The sequence below is a fragment of the Staurois parvus genome, unplaced genomic scaffold (assembly GCF_062004578.1).
Source record: "Staurois parvus isolate SC_StPar_1 unplaced genomic scaffold, SC_StPar_1.0 ptg000576l, whole genome shotgun sequence".
In the NCBI taxonomy this organism is placed as follows: Eukaryota; Metazoa; Chordata; class Amphibia; order Anura; family Ranidae; genus Staurois; species Staurois parvus.
This window is the reverse complement of record NW_028318372.1, coordinates 2,248,689-2,272,753: the sequence shown is the minus strand read 5'-3', so window position 1 is coordinate 2,272,753 and position 24,065 is coordinate 2,248,689. Positions and strand designations below refer to the sequence as shown.

The following is a 24,065-nucleotide window of genomic DNA, read 5'->3' as shown; positions in this document are numbered from 1 at the left end:
AAGGATAAGCCTGACAGAGGAGCACCCAATCGGTGCTCATTACACTGCAAGAAAATTATTTTTTAAAAGATGGTGTAGCGCTGTATGTGCTAGAATTACATAAAATATTGTCAAATCATATTATTGTGAATAAATGATATAACCCTGTGTATCCTCATTAACTGTAATATAAAGTGCAGTATAATCCAAAAATTAGATAATAATTGCAATCAAAGTGACCAAGTATTACACCGTGACATATATGAATTATAAAAAGTCCCAAGAAGTGAAAAAAATAAAATTAAAATGCACAAAAAATATTATAAAAAATAAAAATAAAATATCCGGATTTTTCAGTTCTTCAACTTTATATTCCAACTTTATATTGCGTGCTCATATGCATGGTGCCAATCTATCCTTCACCTTCAGAAGGTGACGGATAGATTGGCACCATGTATATGAGCACGCAATATAAAGAATTGAAAAATCCGGATATTTTATTTTTATTATTTATAATATTTTTTGTACATTTTAATTTTATTTTTTTCACTTCTTGGGACTTTTTATATATATATAAATAAAATTCCAGCATATATACTGCCATTTGTAGACGCTATAACTTTTACGTAAATCAATTAATTTACAGGTATTGGGATTTTTTTTTTTTTTAGCAAAGACGTAGCAGAATACATTTTGGCCTAAATTTGACGAAATTTGATTTTTTAAAATTTTTTTGGGATATTACTGGATATGTTTTATAGGAAACCGTCAAAAAAAATTTTTTTTCAAACGTGTTTGGTCTTTTTTTGTTTATAACACAAAAAATAAAAACCGCAGAGGCTTTCAATTAATTTACATGTAATGGGATTTTTTTTTTTTTTTTTTAGCAAAGTCATGCAGCAGAAAGCATTTTGGCCTAAATTTATAACATAAATTGATTTTTAACATTTTTTTTTTCTTTTGGACATGTTTTATATCAAAAAGTAAAAAAAGGTTTTTTTTTTTTTTTTCAAAATTGCCGGTCTTTTTTGTTTATAGCTCAAAAAATAAAAAATGCACAGGTGACCAAATACCACCGAAAGAAATCTCTATTTGTGTGGGGGGAAAAAAAGGACATACATTTAATTTGGGTGCAGCGTTGCATGACTGCACAATTGTCAAAGTAACGCAGCGCCGTATCGCAAAAAATGACCTGGTCAGGAAGGGGGGTAAATCCTCTGGAGGGCAAGTGGTTAACACAAAAGCACTTCAGAAACCCCTCAGTGTGAAAGTAGCCTAAAAATATACTGCCTGATTTTGTTGGCATGCTCATTGTTATGTCTTTGATTATTTTTTGTGATATTTATGATATGTATGTTGGATCCCTAAGAGGAGCTACACTACATGAATGTTCATATGGTTCTGTGTAACAGGTTAAGCAGATTACTTCACTTCCTTCCAACTTGTGGGACTGTATTCCTTAGACCTGCCGCTTCACCTCCTTCACATATGAAGATTTTGAAACCGTTTGCCATTGTCATTTCATTAGATAATAGTGGATTGCATCTTTAGATGGCTAAAAGAAACCTGTCATGAACGAACGATGGTGGTTTTCACTGCTGGCTTCCTTCTGAAAATGCTAGTTTCCTGGCTGGTATGTTCCCTGGTTTCAGTAATTTCTGAGTCACTGACCCAGAACCAAGTTGGAGAAAAGCCAGAAGTTCTGATCTGCTTGTTCCAGGTCATAGGACCAGGGAAATGAAGCATCAGGGTAAGCATGACAGACAGGCAGTTAGCATGTTCAGAAGCAGGGGCAGCTTTCATGTTTCTTTTTTGATGGGTTAAAAAACCAAAATGCAAACATTTATTATATTGCAGCTAAACAATTCTTAGGGCTCATGTACACTAAACTCACATTTAGGAGCTGTTCAGCGTTTTTTTCAGCAGCCCCTGAACTCTCCCTAATGTTTTCCTATTTGTCCATGTACACATCTTCGTTTACAGGCCTTTGAGTTTACAGTCGTTTTTTTTAACGCACTAAACTTGCGTTCAGCAGTTGATTTTATCAGCGTTGTAAATGCGGCAAATCGCATTAATAAGCGTTTGCGTTTGAAATTTTTTTTAACTCTTCCAGTTCTCAATGCTGTCCAGAGCCTTTTTTCATTATGAAAAATGCATGCAAAGCGTTTTCAAGGTGCTCAGATGGACAAAACACTGAACACAGGATGTTCCTACCAAGCTTGTCACACATTGGAATGGCCAATTCACACCTCAGACCTCTCCCACCCTTGGAAACAAAAGATATGTTAATGGCCATTCACACCTCAAATTCCTCATGAAGACCCCCTGCCAGGTGACCTTAATGACTCCCTCCACCAGACACCTGACCCACCCTTGGAAACAAAAGAAATGTTAATGAGCAACTGAAACAGTCTGAAATGGTTAATAATTTACCACTTTTCAGTGCATTCTGGGCATTATCTTTAAAAACCCAATTCTAAATGCAAATGTGCATAAACACATTATGCAAACACAGCTAAACAGATGTTTTTTAACCTACGTTTTCCAGCAGTCGGTTTCCATTGTTCAGAAGTGCCCTGTGTACATGGGGCCTTATATGTGATGGCTGTGTTAGTTTTCTTTTTTCCTTTATTTTCACCTCGTGATTCAGCCAGTAAGTCTGTTGTTTGAACCTGTTTTCATTGAGGATACCTCTGTAATTTGTTCTATTCAGCTTTCCCTCAACCCTGACCATTCTCCAAGATGGTGCTGCTTAAAAAAACACCTGCATAGCATAATGCTGCCACCACCATGCTTCACTGTTGGGATGGTATTGGGCAGGTGATGAGCAGATATCTGGTTTCCATAACATTTAGAATTAGGCTAAACATTTCAATCTTGGTTTCATCAGACCAAAGAATCTTGTTCCTCACAGCCTGAGAGTCCTTCAGGTGCTTTCTTTCAAACTCCAAGCAGGCTTTCATGTGTTTTGCACTGAGGAGAGGCTTCCATCTAGCCACTCTGCCATAAAGCCCAGATCGGTGGAGGGCTGCAGTGATGGTTGCCTATCTGGAACTTTGTCCCATCTCCACACAGGATCTCTGGAGAGCAGTCAGTGTGACCATCGGGTTCTTGGACACCTCTCTTACTAAGGTCCTTCTCCCCCAATTGCTCAGTTTGGCTGTGTGACCAGCTCTTGGAAGAGTCCTGGATGTGCCAAACCTCTTCCATTTGAGAATTGTGGAGGCTGCTGTGCTTTTGGAAACCTTCAGTGCAGCAGATTTTTTTGTAGCCTTCCCTAGATCTGTGCCTTGCAATAATCCTGTCTCTAAGCTCTACAGGCAATTCCTTTGACCTCATGGTTTTTGCTCTGATACTGTATTGTCAGCTGTGATGCCTTTTTATAGAGAGGAGTGTGTGTCTTTCCGAATCATGTCCAATCAATTTAATTTACCACAGGTGGACGCCAATCAAAGTGTAGAAACATCTCAGTAACAATCAAGAGAAATGGAAGACACCTGAGCTAAATTTCAACTGTTGTTGCAAAGGGTCTGAATACTTATGCCAATGAGATATTTCAGTTTTTCTTCTTGCATACATTTCTGAAATTCTGTTTTCACGTCATTATGGGTTAGTGTGTGTAGATTTAATGAGAAAAAAAAATAATTCATACAACTGTAGTATCAGGCAGCAACATAACATTGAAAAAAGCGAAGAGGGTCTGAATAATTTATGAACACACTGTATACTGCTAAATTAAAAAAAAAAAAAGTTTCCTTTTTGATAAAAAAAAAAATATAAGATATCCATTACCCTTTACTACCAATTGAAGCCCAATTTGTCTTTAAAAAAAACAGATATAATCGACCTTAAGGCTAGGTTCACATATGTGCGGGTGGTGCCGCTGCGGATCCGCACAAAAATCCGTGCAGCCGCACCACCCACCCAGAGAATTGTGGACTCGCGGGCGGGTGCCATTAGTTCTAATGGCAGGCCGCACGCACAGGAAAACGCAACCGTACTGGGAACCGAGGTTCCCGTGCGGGCTGTGTTTTCAGATGAAGTGCAGGGACTTCTTCCCTGCGTGTCACAGGCACGGAAGTCCATTCAAATTAATGGGCTCTTGTGCCCATGCAAAACGCGGCCCGCGTGGCCGCATATGTTCCGCATGGCCGGAATAGAGAAGGGGCTCATCTTTTCAAGCCACTACTATTGATGCATGTTCCAGCACAATACATTGGGCCCGTCAGAGATACCTCCTATCTAGGTTGAAGAAGGGATGGGGAGCTGCAGCTACGTAAATGAAAATCTAGGGAACTGGCTAGAGATTTTCCACAGATAAGGAAAGTTTGGCATAACAAGTATGCTTCATGTAAGTGCTTTATTTGCCATCATTATATTTAAAGTGGAGTTCCACCCAAAAGGGGCAGTTCCACTTTAAGGACTGCTTCCCCGCTCCCCATTAAGGATTTTCACCTGTGGGGGGGGAGCGAGTACCAGAATTTGACAGGCGATCGGAATCGGAAGTTGTCCTCCCTCCCTCCCTGTAGTCTTTTGGAACATGTGACAGGTTGCAGAAGACTGCGGGGCCATTCATGAAGCTCAGCGCTACTCGCACATGCGCAGTGGGTGCCGCAAGCTATCACAGCCGGGTGCCCACACTGAAGATGCCGGCCTCCTGGAATATAGGACGGCCGGTTAATCGGGCTGCGGGGGACACACCACGGGACCGAGGGACAGGTAAGTGGCTGTGTTTTTAAAAGCAGCTACAGTTTTTGTAGCTGCTGACTTTTATTTTTTGACAGGTGAGTGGAACTCCTCTTTAATGTAAAACCTTAAGGCAAAGTAATGGAGGGCCAAAGTCGAAACAGGAAGTGAGTGGAAATCCCTTGAAAGTGAGGGAATCCAGGGGTGTCAAATCGGAAGATTTCCCCTCTTCTGGGTAATCTCCCTAACGGGGGCGCAGACAGCAACAACCTGAGGGGTGTTCTAATCCCTCTCCACTCTATCCAAAACTAAAAAAAGGTTTTGCCTTCAGTTATACTTTAACTCGTTAATTTTCAGGATCTTTGAGATTTGGAATGAATAAACTACATTACTCATTTAGCTTTAGTGATGTGTTCCTTTTCTGATATGGATGAAATTCCTTATGTAGATGGCAACTAAAAAGCTGAAGTCCAGGCACAAAAACGATAAATATATTCCTCTGTAGTCACATAGCATATAATCCATATGTGTGCACTAAATGCCCTTTGAAATAAGGAGGAAAAAAAGTGCCTCTAAGTGTAACGATATTTATTAGGAAGCAATGTAAAAACACTCACATTGTATGAAAATTAAGAAGGCTCAGGTAAGTACATTGATAGCCGAGTCCTCGCTGCACTGGAGCTTGAGAAGGCAGCGAGCTTCTGCCCTCAGTGGTTTAGCTCATGCTCTGAAACGCGTCGCTTTGCATGCTGGTCTTCCATACGTCATCACGCTGACGTTGCGCTCCAAGGTGCACTCCAGACACCATCTTCAGAGACTTCACATGCCGGCCGGCTTTTCTGTGACATCCATAGTCTCCTGTAGCGCGGATGCGGCCAGTGCAGTGAGGACTCGGCTATCACTCTACTTACCTGAGCCTTCTTAATTTTCATACAAGGTGAGTGCTTTCACATTGCTTCCCAATAAATATCATTACATACTGCACTTAGAGGCGCTTCTTTCCTCCTTATTTCGCACACAGCCTGCTACAGCTAGAAGAGCTTGCCCTAGTACTATATGGACTTATTTATGACATTGGACTTTAAACATTCATCCTGTGCCCCTTGCCAATAGGATTTGGGGATCTGTATGCACTGGTTTTCTTCTGCTTTTAGTGGTTTTGTGTGTTTGTAACTAAATACCCTTTGCATTGTGGTATTATCTTGTAAAAATGAAGAAACAATAAAAGTACGGTGCTCACTTCTTCCATCCAATAATGCTGGAAAGACCATTCTGTATCACATCGATACACTATATGAAATATAGATAATATCCCACACCAACCAATGTGTGAGCAAATTCTTGCAGTTGTTAATATGATCTCTTCTTCCTATTTTCTGATAGTGCTTTATCACCATGTGCCAGTCCAATGCGCTCGCCACAGATCCACGACCCTTAATTAAAAGGAAGGTGAAATGCGCTTGTTATCCCAGACTTTTACAGCTCACTGTTATCGTTTTTATTTATTTATTTATTTTACTTTTATAGAATCTTCAAAGCTCATCCCAACTTCCCTCAGTAATAAATCGCCATATGCCAGTAGAAATACATTCTCATGGTGTAGTATTTCTTATAAATATAAAATGACAAAAAAAACCCCTAAGAGGTGCACTTGTAGCTTTAGGTGCCCAATGGAACAGAAGTATTGAACACCCTGCGATTTTGCAAGTTCCCCCACTTAGAAATCATGGAGGGGTCTGAAATTCACATTGTAGGTGCATTCCCACTCCGAGAGACAGAATTTAAAAAAAAATTCAGGAAAACACATTGTATGATTTTTAAAGAATTGAACATAAGTATTTGAACACCTGAGAAAATCAGTGTTAATATTTGGTACAGAAGCCTTTGTTTGCAATTACAGAGGTCAAACGTTTCCTGTAGTTCTTGACCAGGTTTGCACACACTGCAACAGGGATTTTGGCCCACTCCTCCACTCAGATCTCCTCTAAATCTGTCAGGTTTCGGGGCTGTCGCTGAGCAACACGGAGTTTCAGCTCCCTCCAAAGATGTTCTATTGGATTTAGGTCTGGAGACTGGCTAGGCCACTCCAGAACCTTGATATGCTTCTTACGGAGCCACTCCTTGGTTATCCTGGCTGTGTGCTTTGGGTTGTTGTCATGTTGGAAGACCCAGCCACGACCCATCTTCAATACTCTGACTGAGGGAAGAAGGTTGTTGCTCAAAATCTCCCAATATATGGCTCAATTCATCCTCTCCTTAATACAGTGCAGTCGTCCTGTCCCCTTCGCAGAAAAGCACCCCCAAAGTATGATGTTACCACCCCCATGCTTCACAGTAGGGATGGTGTTCTTGGGATGCAACTCTTGCTTCTTTTTCCTCCAAACACGACGAGTGAAGTTTAGACCAAAAAGTTCTACTTTGGTCTCATCTGACCAATGACTTTCTCCCATGCCTCCTCTGGATCATCCAGACGGTCATTGGCAAACTTCAGACAGGCCTGGACATGTGATGACTTGAGCAGGGGAACCTTCCGTGCAATGCATGATTTGAAACCATGACGGCGTAGTGTTCTACCGACAGTGACCTTTGAAACTGTGGTCCCAGCTCTCTTCATGTCATTGACCAGTTCCTCCCTTGTAGTTCTAGGCTGATTCCTCACCTTTCTTATCATCAGTGATACCCCACGAGGTGAGATCTTACATGGAGCCCCAGTCCGAGGGAGACTGACAGTCATCTTTAGCCTCTTCCATTTTCTACCAATTGCTCCAACAGTTGATCTATTTTCACCAAGCTGCTTGGCAATTGCCCCGTAGCCCTTCCCAGCCTTGTGGAGGTCCACAATTTTGTCTCTGGTGTCTTTTGACAGCTCTTTGGTCTTGCCCATGGTAGTAGTTGGTGTCTGACTGACTGTGGGGTGGACAGGTGTCTTTAAAGAGCTCAGACAGGTGCTACTAAGTTAGATTAATGAGTGGAGTAGAGGTGGACTTTTTAAGGCACGGTAACAGGTCTTTGAGAGCCAGAATTCTTGCTGTTTCTTAGGTGTTCAAATACTTATGTTCAGCAGTGCAAGACAAATAAATTCTTTAAAAATCATACAATGTGGTTTCCTGAATTTTCTTTTTAAATTCTTTCTCTCAGAGTGGGAATGCACCTACAATGTGAATTTCAGACCCCTCCATGATTTCTAAGTGGGAGAACTTGGAAAACCGCAGGGTGTTCAAATACTTCTGTTCCTCACTGTATCTCTGCACCAATACATTCAGCGTATGTAGTTGCCACAGCTCCGTTTTCTGGAGCCGGCGTGCGTTCCAGTCCTTTGAACCAGAAGTGACGTCAGTGCGTAAAACTGGATGTGGCGAACGTGATGACTTCCTCTACATGGTTCGCCGTCATGACATCCTCCAGAAAGCTCCTTGAGGACGCCTTGACGTGAACTTCCTGAGGACGTTGTAACAGTGAAACATGTAGAGGCGACATCCAGTTTTACGTACTGACGTCACTTTCGGTTCCTGGGATTGGAACGCATGCCGGCTCCAGAGAACGGAGCTGCGGCGACTACATACGCTGAGTGTATTGGTGCCGAGATATTGGGCACCTAAAGATGTGAGTGCAGCTCTTGTTTTTTTATTTTTGGCATTTTATATTTATAATAAACACTACACTACGAGAATGTATTTCTTCTGGCATATGGCGATTTATTACTGAGGGGAATTGGGATGATATTTGAAGACTCTGTAGAAGAAAATCGATAACAGTGAGCTGCAAAAGTCTGAGACAACAAGCACATGTGACCTTCCTTTTAATTAAGGGTCATGGATCTGTGGTGAGTGCATTGGAGTGGCACATGGTGATGGAGCACTATCAGAAGATAGGAAGAAGGGGTAATGAGCACTGCAAGAATTTGTTCACACATCGTTTGGTGTGGGACTTTATCTATATTTTATGTAGTGTATCTATGTGATAGAGAATGGTCTTTCCAGCAGAATGTAAGCGCCACACTTTTATTGTTTATTGTTTCTTCACCTTTTATAGGCATCTATCACTATAAAAGGGGCAGCTACATAATACTAATTTTTTTTTCTTGCCTCTTCATTCTCATATTTTTTTTCTCAGGATTTATTATTGGTTAAATTAGGTTGTTGTGTTTGGTAAATTCGTGGTGAATATGAAGCGGCGCCTGGTGTTCTTTCCATTATTATTTGGTATAAGTAGCAATGATATCATCATTGGGCTGTATATAACCTGAGCAAAGCTGTGGATGGGCCAAGTAGACCCATCTACAATGGAGGGAGGGGTGGCCAGGAGACCAGACACCCTCCATAAGGAGAGAGAGCAGCACTGAGCAGTCTTTATTACAGGAAGCTCCTGCACAGAGGTTTGGATTATTGCACTTATCTAAAAGAGATACACAAAGCACACCGAGATTCAAGGAAGAAGGATTCCCTGCTAACAGAAGAATAACATTGCTGGCATTTTAAAATTAAAAAAAAAACAAAAACGCACAGGCTTCTTGCCCCCCAATCCGTGCCAGGCCCTTCGGGTGTGAATTGGATTATAAGGGGAACACCACGCCAAAATTGAAAAAAAATTGAAAAAATGGCATGGGTCGCTGGCAGAATTGCCCGCTGACTGCGAAAAGGCATATATATCCTACCATGGCTGTGATGCTTTCCTTGTGTACAGCCTTGACCACTGACTCTGCAGCTACTGTGGGAGTGGTTGAGAGGGCAGTAAAAACGTGTCTTAACAACCACTCCTCAGCTGCTGGTGTAAACTAATGTAGGCCATAGACGGGGCGAAAACCGGCTGTTTTTTTTTTTTTAAAAAAACAAAAAATCGGTTGTTTAGTCGGCCGACGTTACCACCATTGGTAAAAAACAATCGGCTGATTTTCGTTCCGTCTATGGCGGCAAATATAATAACGATGTCCCTGCAGAGAGCTCTGCTATTATATTTGACATTTAAAAGTATAGCAAAGTTGCAACATTGTATCTATTTGTATCCATTTCGGATACAGAGGTTTCTATGCGGATACAAATAGATACAACGTTGCAACCGCAATACTTTTACATGTCAAATATAATAGTGGAGCTCTCTGCAGGACACTGCTATTATATTTGCCGGCCGTATTTTTGACATTTAAAAGTATTGCGGTTGCAACATTGAATCTATTTGTATCCCAATAGAAACATCTGTATCCAAAATGGATACAAATAGATACAATGTTGCAACTTTGCTATACTTTTAAATGTCAAATATAATAGCGGAGCTCTCTGCAGGACACTGCTATTATATTTGCTGGCCGTATTTTTGACATTTAAAAGTATTGCGGTTGCAACATTGTATCTATTTGTATCCGAACAGAAACATCTGTATCCAAAATGGATACAAATAGATACAGATGTTCTTTTTCTTTGTCTTCATCTTCTTCTTTTTCTTCTTGCAGGTCACGGCTCATGCGCATTTTTTTAATCGGTAAAAAGATCGGCCGGTTTGCACATCATTGCCGTGAAAATTGGCCGATCAACAAAATTGGCTTTTTTTTCCAACATAACCGATGAAAAAAAATGTGTCAAAATCATAAACGGCGGACAAATTCACCCACTAACGATCCGAAAATCAGCCGATTATTCTTTCGGACGAATTTTCAGCCGATTTTTGACCCATCTATGGCCTGCTTAAGCCACTGGGCGTTATTTACTAAACCTGGAGAGTGCAGCTCTGCATAGAAACCAATCAGCTTCCAGGTTTTATTGCCAAAGCTTAACTGAACAAGCTGTAGTTAGAAGCTGATTGGCTGCCGTGTGGAGCTGCACCAGATTCTGAGTCTTCCAGTTTTAGTAAATCTCCCCCGTTGCGTTTTTACATTTCTCTGCAGAATCTCACGTTTGGCTCTCTGAAGCATTTTGGCAGATAACAGGGAAGGATTTGTATTCTATGCAGGACATAAGCAGAGCATGTAGTAAAGTTTGCTAAACAATAATGACAGTATATCTCCTTTTCTTTTTTCTTTAATTAGTATTTTAATAAAGGAGAAGATTCAGATTACACAGAATTGTAGCGGCTAATCGAGTCCCTGTAGTCGCCTTGTGAATTCTAGTTTAATAGGTTGGCAGTGCTGATAGTAATCTCAAAGATTCCAGATTGACTAGAAAGAGCTGGATTCTGGAGCCGGTCCAGTGAATTCTGGCCAGATGGCCACCATGCTGTCAGAAATATTTGGGTCCTTTCCAATGCAGGACAGACGTTTCCAGTCCAAGATATTTAACTTGTTGTTCTGATACCGCACCTGGCAGGAAGATGTGGCGCTTCATTCATTAATACGTTGACGTCCCCAGTTGCGGCTCATGAAAAAACAATTCTTGATAATTAACATCTCCAGGATTGGACCGCTACTAATGGAAGATGATTTGATGTGTTTGGACGTCTATAGATCAGGAATCAAATATTGCATTGTAATCATTGCAGGCTATCCCCTCTTCAGTCTATCATGAATACTGCTGCCAGACTCATCCATCTTACTAACCGTTCTGTATCTGCCACCCCTCTCTGCCAATCCCTTCACTGGCTTCCCATTGCCCAACAAATACATTTCAAAAGATTAACAATAACATAAAACCATTTATAACTCTGCCCCAAATTACAACACCAATCTTGTCACCAAATATCACCCAAACCGTACTCTCCACTCTTCCCACAACCTCCTGCTCTCTAGCTCCCTTGTCTCCTCCTCCCATGCTCATCTCCAGGACTTATCTAGAGCTTCCCCCATCCTCTGGAACTCTCTACCCCAATTTATCAGACTATCGACTACTCTGCTCACTTTTAGGCGATCTCTGAAAACCTATCTCTTCAGGGAAGCCTATCCTGCCCTCAGCTAATACTGGAATCTTCTACTCTTCCAACCAGTCCATCCCCCACAGTTACTACCTTTTGTACCACTAGCCCCTCCCTCTTAGATTGTAAGCTCCCAGGATCAGGGCCCTCCTTTCCCTCTTGTATTGAACTGTATTGTTGCTGTATTGTCTACTGTTATATAGTAAAGCGCTGAGCAAACTGTTGGCGCTATATAAATCCTGTATAATAATAATCATCTGTATGAAATGTCAGTGCCTTACACCTCTCCCATTCCCTGCCCTGCACTCCTTCCAGCATGCAGGCAAATTAAAGCTAAACTGCATCATTTATTTATTTATTTTTAACCTCCTTGGCGGTGTTCCCGAGTGTAGCTCGGGGTAAAATTTCTATACCAAAAGCGGTAACCCCGAGCTACACTCGGGCTTACCATGCGGCGCTGCTCTGGGGGTCCCTGCAGCACTTACCTTGTCCTTCGCTCCCGCGATGTGTCCCCGGCCATCCCCTCCGGCCGATGCCGGCATCCGGCTTCTGAGTTCCGGTCCCTGTGACGTCGGGACGTACGGGTGCCGGAACCGGCGGGAAATTTGAATTTTTTAAAAAATGTCATTTTTGCTGTCATTGCTATTTCAATGCATTTCACATATATTTTGTCCCGAGTGCTTTGTCCGGCGCCCTGCCTGCATTTTGAATGTTCTTTCTGCCTGGAAACTTAGAAAAGTCCATGGCGTCCAAAAAGCGTCCCTTTACGTCAAAAGCGGTTTTAGAGCAGCGATAGTAAATCAGAACTACTTGCAGAATTGAGTGATAATGATTGGTGGGGAAATTTGTCATCAGACACTGAAAACGATTTTGCGACTTTGCTCAGCGATGTGCAAATTTGCCTCTGTATTTCAAATTTCAGTGTTTTTGGTTTGATTATATTATTGAATTAAATTTATTATTATATTATTATTTTTTATGATTATTTATTAAATTATAATTTATGATTTTGTGTTTCAAATTTTATCATACCCGAGATGTTTACTAGACTCTTGTTCGGACAGATTTCAGTGAGTTATTCCTAAAAATTACAGCCTACAATAAAAAACTACATATTTCCATGCAAAAAAATGGTACCGCTTTCAGCACAAAAAATCGGAAATAATCATACCGCCAGGGAGGTTAAACAAGTGTAGATGTGCAGTTGTGGGGTGGTAAAAATGCACAGTATGCTTTTAGCACCCCCTCTACCCTAAAACAGTTCTTCAGTCCCCCACCCAAAAAAATTGTCGGCAGCTACGAATACTGTAGCTGCTGACTTCTAATAAAAGGGCACTTACCTGGCCAGGGATCCAGCATTGTTCTTTTCTGGCCCAGTTCCTTGCCGGTGTTCGAGTCTATGACTGGTCTGCAGAAGGGGGCCGCCTGAAGTGATCTAGCAGGACTTAATTTTCTGACTAAAGTTCCACCTTCCCATTGCAGTGCGGGCTCATCCCCACTGCAACAGACAATTTAAAAATTTCCCGGAGTAGCGCTTTAATGTTTACTTCTGCTGAGTTCACTTTCTTGTTGGTACGATGTCTGACAAGTGCTTTATGCAGTTTTCTTTTTCCTTTATAATAATCTCCTATTGCTAATGGATTCAGAACTACTTTAGGAGATGTAAATTATGATATCATTTTGCTTTTACTCACTACACTAAATTATAAACCTCCACTATGTTCTTTTTTTATTGTCATCTGTATCTTATTTATTTATTTTATTTTATTACAGGCACTTAAATAGCACCACTCATTTACGCAGCACTTTGCATATATATTGTACAGTCACATCAGTCCCTAACCCTCAAGGGGCGTACAATCTAAGGTCCCTAACTCACATTCATACATACACATACTAGGGACAATTTAGACAGGATCCAATTCACCTACCAGCATGTCTTTGGAGTGTGGGAGGAAACTGTAATTCCCAGAGGAAACCCACACAGGCACAGGGAGAACATGCAAACTCCAGGCTGGTAGTTCCGTGGTTGGGATTTGAACCAACGATCCTAGTGCTGCAAGGCGGAAGTGCTAACCACTTAGCCATTGTGCTTTTCTTCAGTAAAAAAAAAAAAAAAATGTGTAAAATGTAAGTAACGGAAAGCTTGCTCGCCAATAAAGTCCATGCTGTGCCCAAGAATCGCTCAGTTTTGAAACCCTCTTCAGAATGGGGCGTTCTTTAATTGTAAACAGAAAATAGAGGGGTGCAGTGGTCTAGTACATTACACAAAACACCATTTGCAGAGCAAATGCTATGCAGAGCTGCATAGTTCTTTTTTGGGCCTGAATACTACAAAGGAAGATCTATGCAACACTGCACAATGCAAGAGCCTACGCGTTTCAAGGGGTATATACTCCGTTCAGAAGAGGGTATACCCTGAGGGCTTGTTAACATGCAAAGTGTTCCACTGCCTTTCACATGCGGTTCAGTCCAGTGTAGTTTGAGCCCATTCATTTTGATAGCACGCTGCAACTGGATTGTATGGTACTTCTGTACCATGCGATCCAGGGCAAGGCAAACGCACAGCATTTGGGACCAGCATTTGGGGAGTTGTTAGCTTAACATTGATACCCTCTGTAGATCGCAAGTGCAGTGTGCTTTGAGTGTGGTGGATTTCCCACACCGCATTCTGGTGTGAACGGGGCCTGAAAACACGTACAATGTTCTATTGATCTTCCTTTGTAGTATTCTTGTGCTAAGATACCATATCATAGGATATACCACATGCTTGTGTATTCACAGCTTTTGCAATATTGCTGTCCATTTTATTAATAAATGGTGCTTTGTGGTGATGCACTAGGCATATGCGCCTTTTTTTTTTTCTTTTTTCTTGTTCTATTCAGTTAATTATAGTTTTACACATCAGTTAAAAGTGCAGCTGCTGTGGCAGTAGAAGGAGTTGCTGCTAAGAAACTACCACAATATCTTGCTGGTTGGTAGGACTGGGTTATTTTATGACTTATAACAATGTTGCAAGAATTTAGTTTTTCTTATTTCAGTCACTGTGTGTTTTCCAGGCCTTGATGTCAGCTTTTAACTTGTGATTTTCATTTTTTATCCTAGGGTCTTAAAAGTCCACAAGACAGCTTCCATGATCTAAGTCCAGTTGAAAACTTTAGACTTCCGTCCAAGGTATGATACATTTTCTATGTTATGTCATATGCTGTATATACTGAATATAGCAAAACGTGAAATGAGCAGAAAAGGACAGCCGGACCCCCGTCATAGTTATCCTTGGCTGTTGAATGTAGGTGTAGTCTACAATAATAATGCCCCACAGTGTGGTGGAGATGGACTGAGAGCGGGTCAAACTTTTCCTTATAGCTAGGCGCTGGGGCATGCACACTGTTGATCAGACACTGACTTGTAGGTTTGTGGAGAGCAGGCTAGAGAAGAAGGCATGGAGGTCTGGTCTGAGGTCTGTATATACTTGGGTAGGTTCGGACCATCCATTTTGCAACTAGGGTTCTGACAGAGGCTACTAGGGGTTCTATTGAGCTGTGGCTCTATCAGATGGGAGGCCAAATGCCACCTGACAGAACAAGGAGCATGACACCAGTTATATTTTTAGCTGTCTTTGAGTATTTTGTCTTTTAATATAAATGCATTCTAGTTTGTTCAGATCCTAATCTGAAGTCACCCGCGTAAACGGCCAAGGCATTTTCTGCCCCACAGCTGCACATATACTTGCCGCTTGTATATGTGCGGTCTTCAGATGGGGAATGCCTTGGCTGCATATGATTGATCCAATCCGATCCGCCTGAGCTCATCCATAGTCTGTAAGCTGTTTTCCCATTGACCACTAATGTAAGGGGCGTTCTTCCCACTGACCACTAATGTAAGGGGCGTTCTTCCCACTGACCACTAATGTAAGGAGCATTCTTCCCACTGACCACTAATGTAAGGAGCATTCTTCCCACTGACCACTAATGTAAGTAGCATTCTTCCCACTGACCACTAATGTAAGGGGCGTTCTTCCCACTGACCATCAATGTAAGGGGCATTCTTTCCACTGACCACTAATGTAAGGGGCGTTCTTCCCACTGATCACCAATGTAAGGGGCGTTCTTCCCACTGACCACTAATGTAAGGGGCATTCTTTCCACTGACCACTAATGTAAGGGGCGTTCTTCCCACTGACCATCAATGTAAGGGGCGTTCTTCCCACTGATCACCAATGTAAGGGACGTTCTTCCCACTGACCACTAATGTAAGGGACGTTCTTCCCACTGACCACTAATGTAAGGGGCGTTCTTCCCACTGACCACTAATGTAAGGAGCATTCTTCCCACTGACCACTAATGTAAGGGGCGTTCTTCCCACTGACCACTAATGTAAGGGACATTCTTCCTACCATGCCCGCCTCCAGGACTTCTCCAGGGTGTCACCCATCCTCTGGAACTCCCTGCCCCAACCCATCAGATTATCACCTACTCTCCTCTCCTTTAGGCGCACCCTGAAAACCCATCTCTTCAGGGAAGCCTACCCCACCCCCTGCTAACTTGCCTCCCTCCTCCACTCTTCCTACCACTCCATCCCCCACAGCTATCTTCTCCTGTGCCACCATCCCCTCCCTCCTAGATTGTAAGCTGGAAAGAGCAGGGCCCTCGATCCCCTCATGTTTTGCATTGTATTGGTATTGTTCTGTCACATGTTCTGTCCCCCTCTGTAATGTACAGCGCTGAGCGAACTATTGGCGCTTTATAAATACTGTATAATAATAATAATAATAATACTGACCAGCAATGTAAGGGGCATTCATCTCTGTGGACATCAATTTAAGGAGCATTTTTTTTTTCAATTGACCCCTGATGAATTAGTTTTAGTAAGGGTTTCCTGAGACTTTAAAACTATTTTAGTGGTTCTGGCCTAAAAAGGTTGACTTCGACTGTAAGGCTGCAATACAGGAGTGTGGAGAAGGTGTGGCCGTGGACACTGCTGAGAAAACCATGTGCGGTGTTGATATGGACAGAGATGATAGAATGCCTTTTCCATAGAAGGGAAATGCCTTGGCTGCATATGATTAATCCAATCCGATCCGCCTGAGCTCATCCATAGTCTGTAAGCTGTTTTCCCACTGACCACTAATGTAAGGGGTGTTCTTTCCACTGACCACTAATGTAAGGGGCATTCTTCCCACTGACCAGCAATGTAAGCGGCATTCTTCCCACTGATCACCAATGTAAGGGACATACTTCCTACGAACCACCAATGTGAGGAACATTCTTCCCACTGACCAGCAATGTAAGGGGCATTCTTCCCACTGACCACCAATGTAAGGGGCATTCTTCCCACTGACCACTAATGTAAGGGACATTCTTCCCACTGACCACTAATGTAAGGGACATTCTTCCCACTGACCACTAATGTAAGGGGCGTTCTTCCCACTGACCAGCAATGTAAGGGGCGTTCTTCCCACTGACCATCAATGTAAGGGGCATTCTTCCCACTGACCTGCAATGTAAGGGGCGTTCTTCCCACTGACCAGCAATGTAAGGGGCATTCTTCCCACTGACCACCAATGTGAGGAACATTCTTCCCACTGACCAGCAATGTAAGGGGCGTTCTTCCCACTGACCAGCAATGTAAGGGACGTTCTTCCCACTGACCACTAATGTAAGGGGCGTTCTTCCCACTGACCACTAATGTAAGGGGCGTTCTTCCCACTGACCACACCATACATTGTTTGGTTTTTTTTTTTTTTTTTTTTTTTTTTATAATGGTAAGTGCAGTTTATTTTTTTCCAAAAGGTGATCTGTGCCTTTTTTTAAAGGGTTTGTTCACCTGTAAAAATGCAGTCCATGGATGCTATTCCATAATTTTAAACTAATCCTGTATTAACCACTTAAACCCCTTAGGATGTTCCCATATGTCCTCAAGTTGAAGGACATATTTTCAGCCAGCGACAGGCTTCACTGTACAAGTGATCCAAATGGCTACGCATCCGCTCGATCACTTCTACAGGGCACGAAATGGGGCCCCTTCCTCCCGCCGCCGCTGCCTTTACCTGGCTCTCCCATGTGATCGGGAGCCCTGTACCGCCGCTGCTCGGATCCTGGGTGCACTAAGAGTGGAGGAATGTACATTCGTACCCACCTCCCCTTGTGGTGTAAGAAACCGGAAGCGACAAAGATTTCGGCACTTCCAATTTTGTTTTTTTCCCAGTTTGTAAAGCATCTGATGAAACCTATCTCAGTTTGATCAGATGCTTTCAGGCCAAAGGAGAAATCTGGGGTCTAATAGACCTCACATCTCTCAATAAAGAGGACCTGTGATGCTTATTGCTATCACAGGAATTTGTTTATCCCTTGTGATAGTAATAAAGTTGATAAAAAAAAAAATTAAAGTGCCTCTGTGCTCATACTTAAGTCCCATATGCATATATTAATGGTGATCACACCACACATGCGAGGTATTGTTGTGAACGTTGGAGTGAGAGCAATAATTATAGCCCCAGACCTCCTTTGTAACTGGTAACCTGTAAAAGGTTTTAAAGCTTCGCCTTTGGAGATTTTTAGGTACTGTCATTTTTTGTTCTTCTACGTGCATACACAATTTTAAAACGTGACATGTTGGGTATCTATGTACTTGGCGTAACAACATCTTTTTATATTTTACCAAAAACGTGGGGAATATGTTGTGTTTATGTTCAGTAAAACTCAGTAAATTGTATTTTCCTTGCATTTTAAAAATTGGCTACACAAATATTGTGCTACATAAAAAAAAACAAAAAAAAAACCCAATAACCACCATTTTATTCTAGCAAAAAAAATGCAGTTATGCAGTTTTTTTATATGCATGTGAGAAGTGTCAGAATTGGCCTGGGGGTCAAAGTGGTTAAACGTAGGCTCCTCCCATATCTGTAGGCATTTTGTCTGCCCCAAACAGTTAGATTTTTCACGGCTTCATCCTGTCCTTTTCTCTAGGATGGCCCAGCTGTTAGGATGAGTGCTGTCTTTTTTTTTTTTTTTAGTGCCACACATGTGCATTGCACATGAGCTCAGCAGCTGCGACGGGGGAGAGAGCGTTCCAGCTGCTGAGGTCATCTGCAGCGAGAAGAGATAACACATGCGCATGTGTGGAGCCTAGAAGGATGGCGCTTGCTCCTGTACCACTAGGGGGCACTCGCCCTAATGGCTGGTTCATCCTACAGAGGACCGGGAGTAGTTTTGAAACCGATCAGAAGTGTTTCAAAAAGGCTTACAGATATGGGAGGAGGATAAATGGATATTTTTAAAAGCAGATTAGTTTGAAACTATGGAATAGTGTTTATGGACTGCAAAACATTTTAAAGTTGACCCAACCCTTTAGGGCTCGTGTCATGTGAGCACTGGGGCTTAGAATATTTTTTTTTTTTTTCACACCATATCTGATGCTTGAAAATTTTCTTCCCAGAATGCCTGCGGCGTAGCACTATGATGGTGAGTCACACAACCATTCGCACTCAATCGTGTTCTGACATATTCTAGCTTGCACTCTCCAGGATCACAGACCAGATTTTATGGATTAGTAGAAGAAATAGTGGTTGCACTGTTGGTGGAAAATGAGTGACAGGAATCTGGAGCAGAGGAATAACATCTCATTTTGCATAAAAATTGGCAAAGGTGTGAGATAAACTATAGTTCTGTTACAGCAGGCTTATGGTAAACATTCCACAAAGAAATCAAGTGTTTTTGAATGGCCTAGGTGGTTTAAGGAGGTGTGGGAAGATGTCAACAATGATGCAAGAAGTGGTCAGCCAAAAACACAAAAAATAGATGCAAATTTGGAAAATGAAAAGGTTTTGGGAATCTGTTCAGAGGACTGGAACTCTGGCCTGACAAGTGGATTTTCCACCACGACAATGCTCCTGTGGCGCCATATTTTCTCCACTCGATGATAACTGTCTTCACTTTGTTCCATGGTATATCTAATGCCTTGGAAATTCTTTTGTACTCCTCACTGATACCTTTTAACAATGAGATCCCGCTGATGCTTTGGAAGCTCTCTGCGGACCATGGCTTTTACTGTAGGATGTGACTAAGAAAATGTCAGGAAAGACCTACTAGAACAGCTGAACTTTATTTGGGGTTAATCAGAGGCACTTTAAATGATTGCAGGTGTGTACTGACCCCTTTTTAACATGATTTGGAATGTGATTTACTTAATAAAAAAAAAAAGGTTTCAGTTTGTTTTTCAACTGAGTTGTACAGTTTATAGGTAACATTAACGGTGGAAATAGTTCTGCAATGATTGATTTTATCTAATTTTTTTTTACATCACAGAAACCTGATATTTTACCAGGGGTGTGTAGACTTTTTATATCCACTGTAGTGGCAGAATTTCGGTGAAGCATAAACGTGGTTACCAGTCCATTCTTCCACACCTTATGTGTCACCTTGTGATGGTAGCTGCTACTCTTTGTTCTTCTTACATGAACACTGTGATTCTTTGCTTTCTTCTGGTGATAAGATTTTACTCAGCAAAACAAGGTTAATACAGCTGGATACTATTTTTCATTTCTTCAGCTTTGTAGACCTTCGAACGAGTCCCATTTCTCCCCCCCTTCTATCCAAGTGGGATATATAAAAGCTTTAGTCGCCTTTGGCTCAGCGCGGCTCTGCATAACAATTCTGGCAGAGCTACAAGTCTTTGAGAGTAAATAGTGTTTTCTGTCTCGTACTAGCAGGCGGTCATAATTACTATCTGTCACGCGGATGCCATCATACGATATGCAAATTCCATCTGCCGCCATGCCTGGGGAAAATAAAGTAAATGCAGTGCAGTTAATTAATTTAACTAGAGTCATTTTTTTTCTCCTGTGCAATGAGAATGCAATTGCTGTGAACTAGTCCTTGAATCCTGTATCAGCATGCAGTAAACAGAGGTAGTATTTCAGCAACTGAGATATGTCATATTATTACCTTGATTATGTTTCATATGAAAACAGTGGACATTGATTGTTCTAATTGGAGCGGACGTCTGATCTGTGGGGCTAATTTTAGAAAAAGATGGAGAATTGTTAAAAGAGAAGTATGGCCAAAGCTTTTTGTTAACCTCCTTAGCGGTAATCCCGAGTGTAGCTCGGGGTAAAATTTCTATACCAAAAGCGGTAACCCCGAGCTACACTCGGGCTTACCATGCGGCGTTCTCTGGGGGTCCCTGCAGCACTTACCTTTTCCTCCGCTCCCGCGATGTGTCCCCTGCAGCGTCCCCGGCCATCTCCTCCGGCCGATGCCGGCATCCGGCTTCTGTGTTCTGGTCCCTGTGACGTCGGGACGTACGGCGGGAAATTTGAATTTTTAAAAAAAATTTCATTTTTGCTGTCATTGCTATTTCAATGCATTTCACGTACATTTTGTCCCGAGTGCTTTGTCCGGTGCCCTGCCTGCATTTTGACTGTTCTTTCTGCCTGGAAACTTAGAAAAGTCCATGGCGTCCAAAAAGCATCCCTTTAGGTCAAAAGCGGTTTTAGAACAGCGATAGTAAATCAGAACCACTTGCAGAATTGAGTGATAATGATTCGTGGGGGAAATTCATCATCAGACACTGAAAACAATTTTGCGACTTTGCTCAGTGATGTGCGAATTTGCCTCTGTATTTCAAATTTCAGTGTTTTTGGTTTGATTATATTATTGAATTAAATTTATTATTATTATATTATTATTTTTTATGATTATTTATTAAATTATAATTTATGATTTAGTGTTTCAAATTTTATCATACCCGGGATGTTTAATAGACTCTTGTTCGGACAGATTTCAGGGAGTTATTTCTAAAAATTACAGCCTACAATAAAAAACTACATATTTCCATGCAAAAAAAATGGTACCGCTTTCAGCACAAAAAAATCGGAAAGAATCAGACCGCCAGGGAGGTTAATACTACTCTTATGTGTCACAGGAGTGCATGCACTTATGCTCTCCTGTGACCCACAATGACCCAACAGCAGGCTAAAGCCAGCTGCCGGCTGATGTCACACAGATTCTCCAGGCTCTGGTAGGATCCCGATCATATTGCCAGAATTCACCCAGATGCCTGATCAGCAGCTGGCTCAGCCTCTCAGCATGCTGTGTGTCTGACAGTTACAGTGCCTTGAAAAAGTATTCTATTTCATACCCCTTGAAATTTTCCACATTTTGTCATGTTACAACCAAAAATGTAAATGTATTTTATTGGGATTTTGTATGATAGACCAACACAAAGTGGTACATAATTGTGAAGTGGAAGGAAAATGATAAATGCTTTTCAAGATTTTTTACAAATAAATATCTGAAAAGTGTGGCGTGCATTTGTATTCAGCCCCCTTTACTCTGATACCCCTAACTAAAATCTAGTGAAACCAATTGCTTTCAGAAGTCACCTAATTAGTAAATACAGTCCACCTCTGTGTAATTTGATCTCAGTATTAAATACAGTTGTTCTGTGAAGCCCTCATAGATTTGTTAGAGAATATTCGTGAACAAACAGCATCATGAAGGCCAAGGAACACACCAGACAGGTCAGGGATAAAGTTGTGGATAAGTTTAAAGCAGAGTTAGGTTATAAAAAAAATATCCCAAGCTTTGAACATCTTACGGAGGACTGTTCAATCCATCATCCGAAAATGGAAAGAGTATAGCACAACTGCAAACCTACCAAGACATGGCTGTACACCTAAACTGACAGCCCAGGCAAGGAGAGCATTAATCAGAGAAGCAGGCATGAGGCCCATGGGAACTCTGGAGGAGCTGCAGAGATCCACAGCTCAGGTGGGAGAATTTGTCCACAGGACAACTATCCACAAATCTTGCCTTTATGGAAGAGTGGCAAGAAGAAAGCCATAAGAAGTCCCGTTTGCAGTTTGCGAGAAACCATGTGGGGGACACAGCAAACATGTGGAAAAAGGTGCTCTGCTCAGATGAGACAAAAATTTAACTTTTTGGCCTAACAGCAACATGCAATGTGTGGCAAAAAATGAACACTGCACCCTGAACACACCATCCCCACTGTGAAACATGGCGGTGGCAGCATCATGTTGTGGGGATGCTTTTCTTCAGCCAGGGCAGGGAAGCTGATTAGAGTTGATGAGAAGATGGATGGAGCCAAATACTGGGCAATCTTAGATGAAAACCTGTTAGTCTGCAAAAGACTTGAGACCGGGGCGGAGGTTCACCTTCCAGCAGGACAACGACCCGAAACATCCAGCCAGAGCTACAATGGAATGGTTTAGATCAAAGCATATTCATGTGTTAGAATGGCCCAGTCAAAGTCCAGACCGAAATCCAACTGAGAATCTATGACAAGACTTGAAAATTGCTGTTCACAGACACTCTCCATCCAATCTGACAGAGCTTGAGCTATTCTGCAAAGAAAAATGGGCAGAAATGTCCCTCTCTAGATGTGCAAAGCTGGTAGAGACATCCCCCAAAAGACTTGCAGCTGTAATTGCAGTGAAAAGGTGGTTCTATGAAGTATTGGCTCCGGGGGCTGAATACAAATGCAAGCCACACTTTTCACAGATTTATTTGGAAAAATTGTATAATTTTCCTTCCATTTCACAATTATGCGCCACTTTGTGTTGGTCTATCACATCCAATCCCAATAAAATACATTTACGTTTTTGGTTGTAACATGACAAAATGTGGAAAATTTCAAAGGGTATGAATACTTTTTCAAGGCACTGTACCCCTCTCAGCTCAGAGTAGACCAAGAGCTGAGTGATTTACGGTCATGGGTGCTCAGCCTGTGGCCCTCCAGGTGTTGCGGAACTACAAATACCCATGAGCCATTGCAAGGCTGACCGTTACAAGCATGACTCCAAAAGGCAAAGGCATGATGGGACTTATACTTCCACAACGGCTGGAGGGCCACAGGTTTAGCACCCATGCTGTAAAGGCTTTTAGAGTGTTACCTATGGATAGTGTACGTAATTTGTCGCCGTTCCACTGGTGTGCACAATTTTAAAGCATGAATTTTTTAGTATTTATTTACTCAGTGTGACAGAGTCTTTTATATTTTACCAAACAAAAGTGTTTGAAAAACTGCCGTGCAAATACTGTATGACATAAACAATTGCAACACCCACCATTTTCTTTCTCTAGGACCTCTGCTTTAAAAAAATGTATGTATGTATGTATATATGTATGTGTTATATATATATATATATATATATCTATCTCACCACCTGCCCCCTATATCCTGTCCCCTCAAAACTACTACAGTCACCCTCTTCTTCCATCCTATGCTCCCTCACTCACATCTTCAATCTTTCCCTCTCTAACGGTGCCTTCCCCTCCCTTCTAAAGCATGCACTGATCACTCCCATACTTAAAAACCCCTCGCTGGACCCCACCAACCTGAACAACCTAAGATCCATCTCCCTGCTGCCATTTACCTCTAAACTCTTAGAACGCTTAGTCTACAATCGCCTGAGCTCCTACCTCACCGACAACAACCTTGTTGACTCTTTACAGTCTGGCTTTTGCTCACTACACTACACTGAAACTGCCCTACTAAAACTCAGTAATGATCTACTAACCAATGGCCACTACTCCATACTC

General features: G+C 41.9%; 1 protein-coding gene across 1 annotated transcript in view; it reads left to right on the top strand.

The window, feature by feature from the left end:
• VPS50 (VPS50 subunit of EARP/GARPII complex) overlaps positions 1-24,065 on the top strand; it is a 308,344-nt gene that overhangs the window by 7,740 nt on the left and 276,539 nt on the right. The window contains exon 2 of the mRNA XM_089692114.1: positions 14,608-14,676. Within this exon, the coding sequence (XP_089548240.1) occupies positions 14,608-14,676 (69 nt within the window). The remainder of the gene's footprint in view (positions 1-14,607; positions 14,677-24,065) is intronic.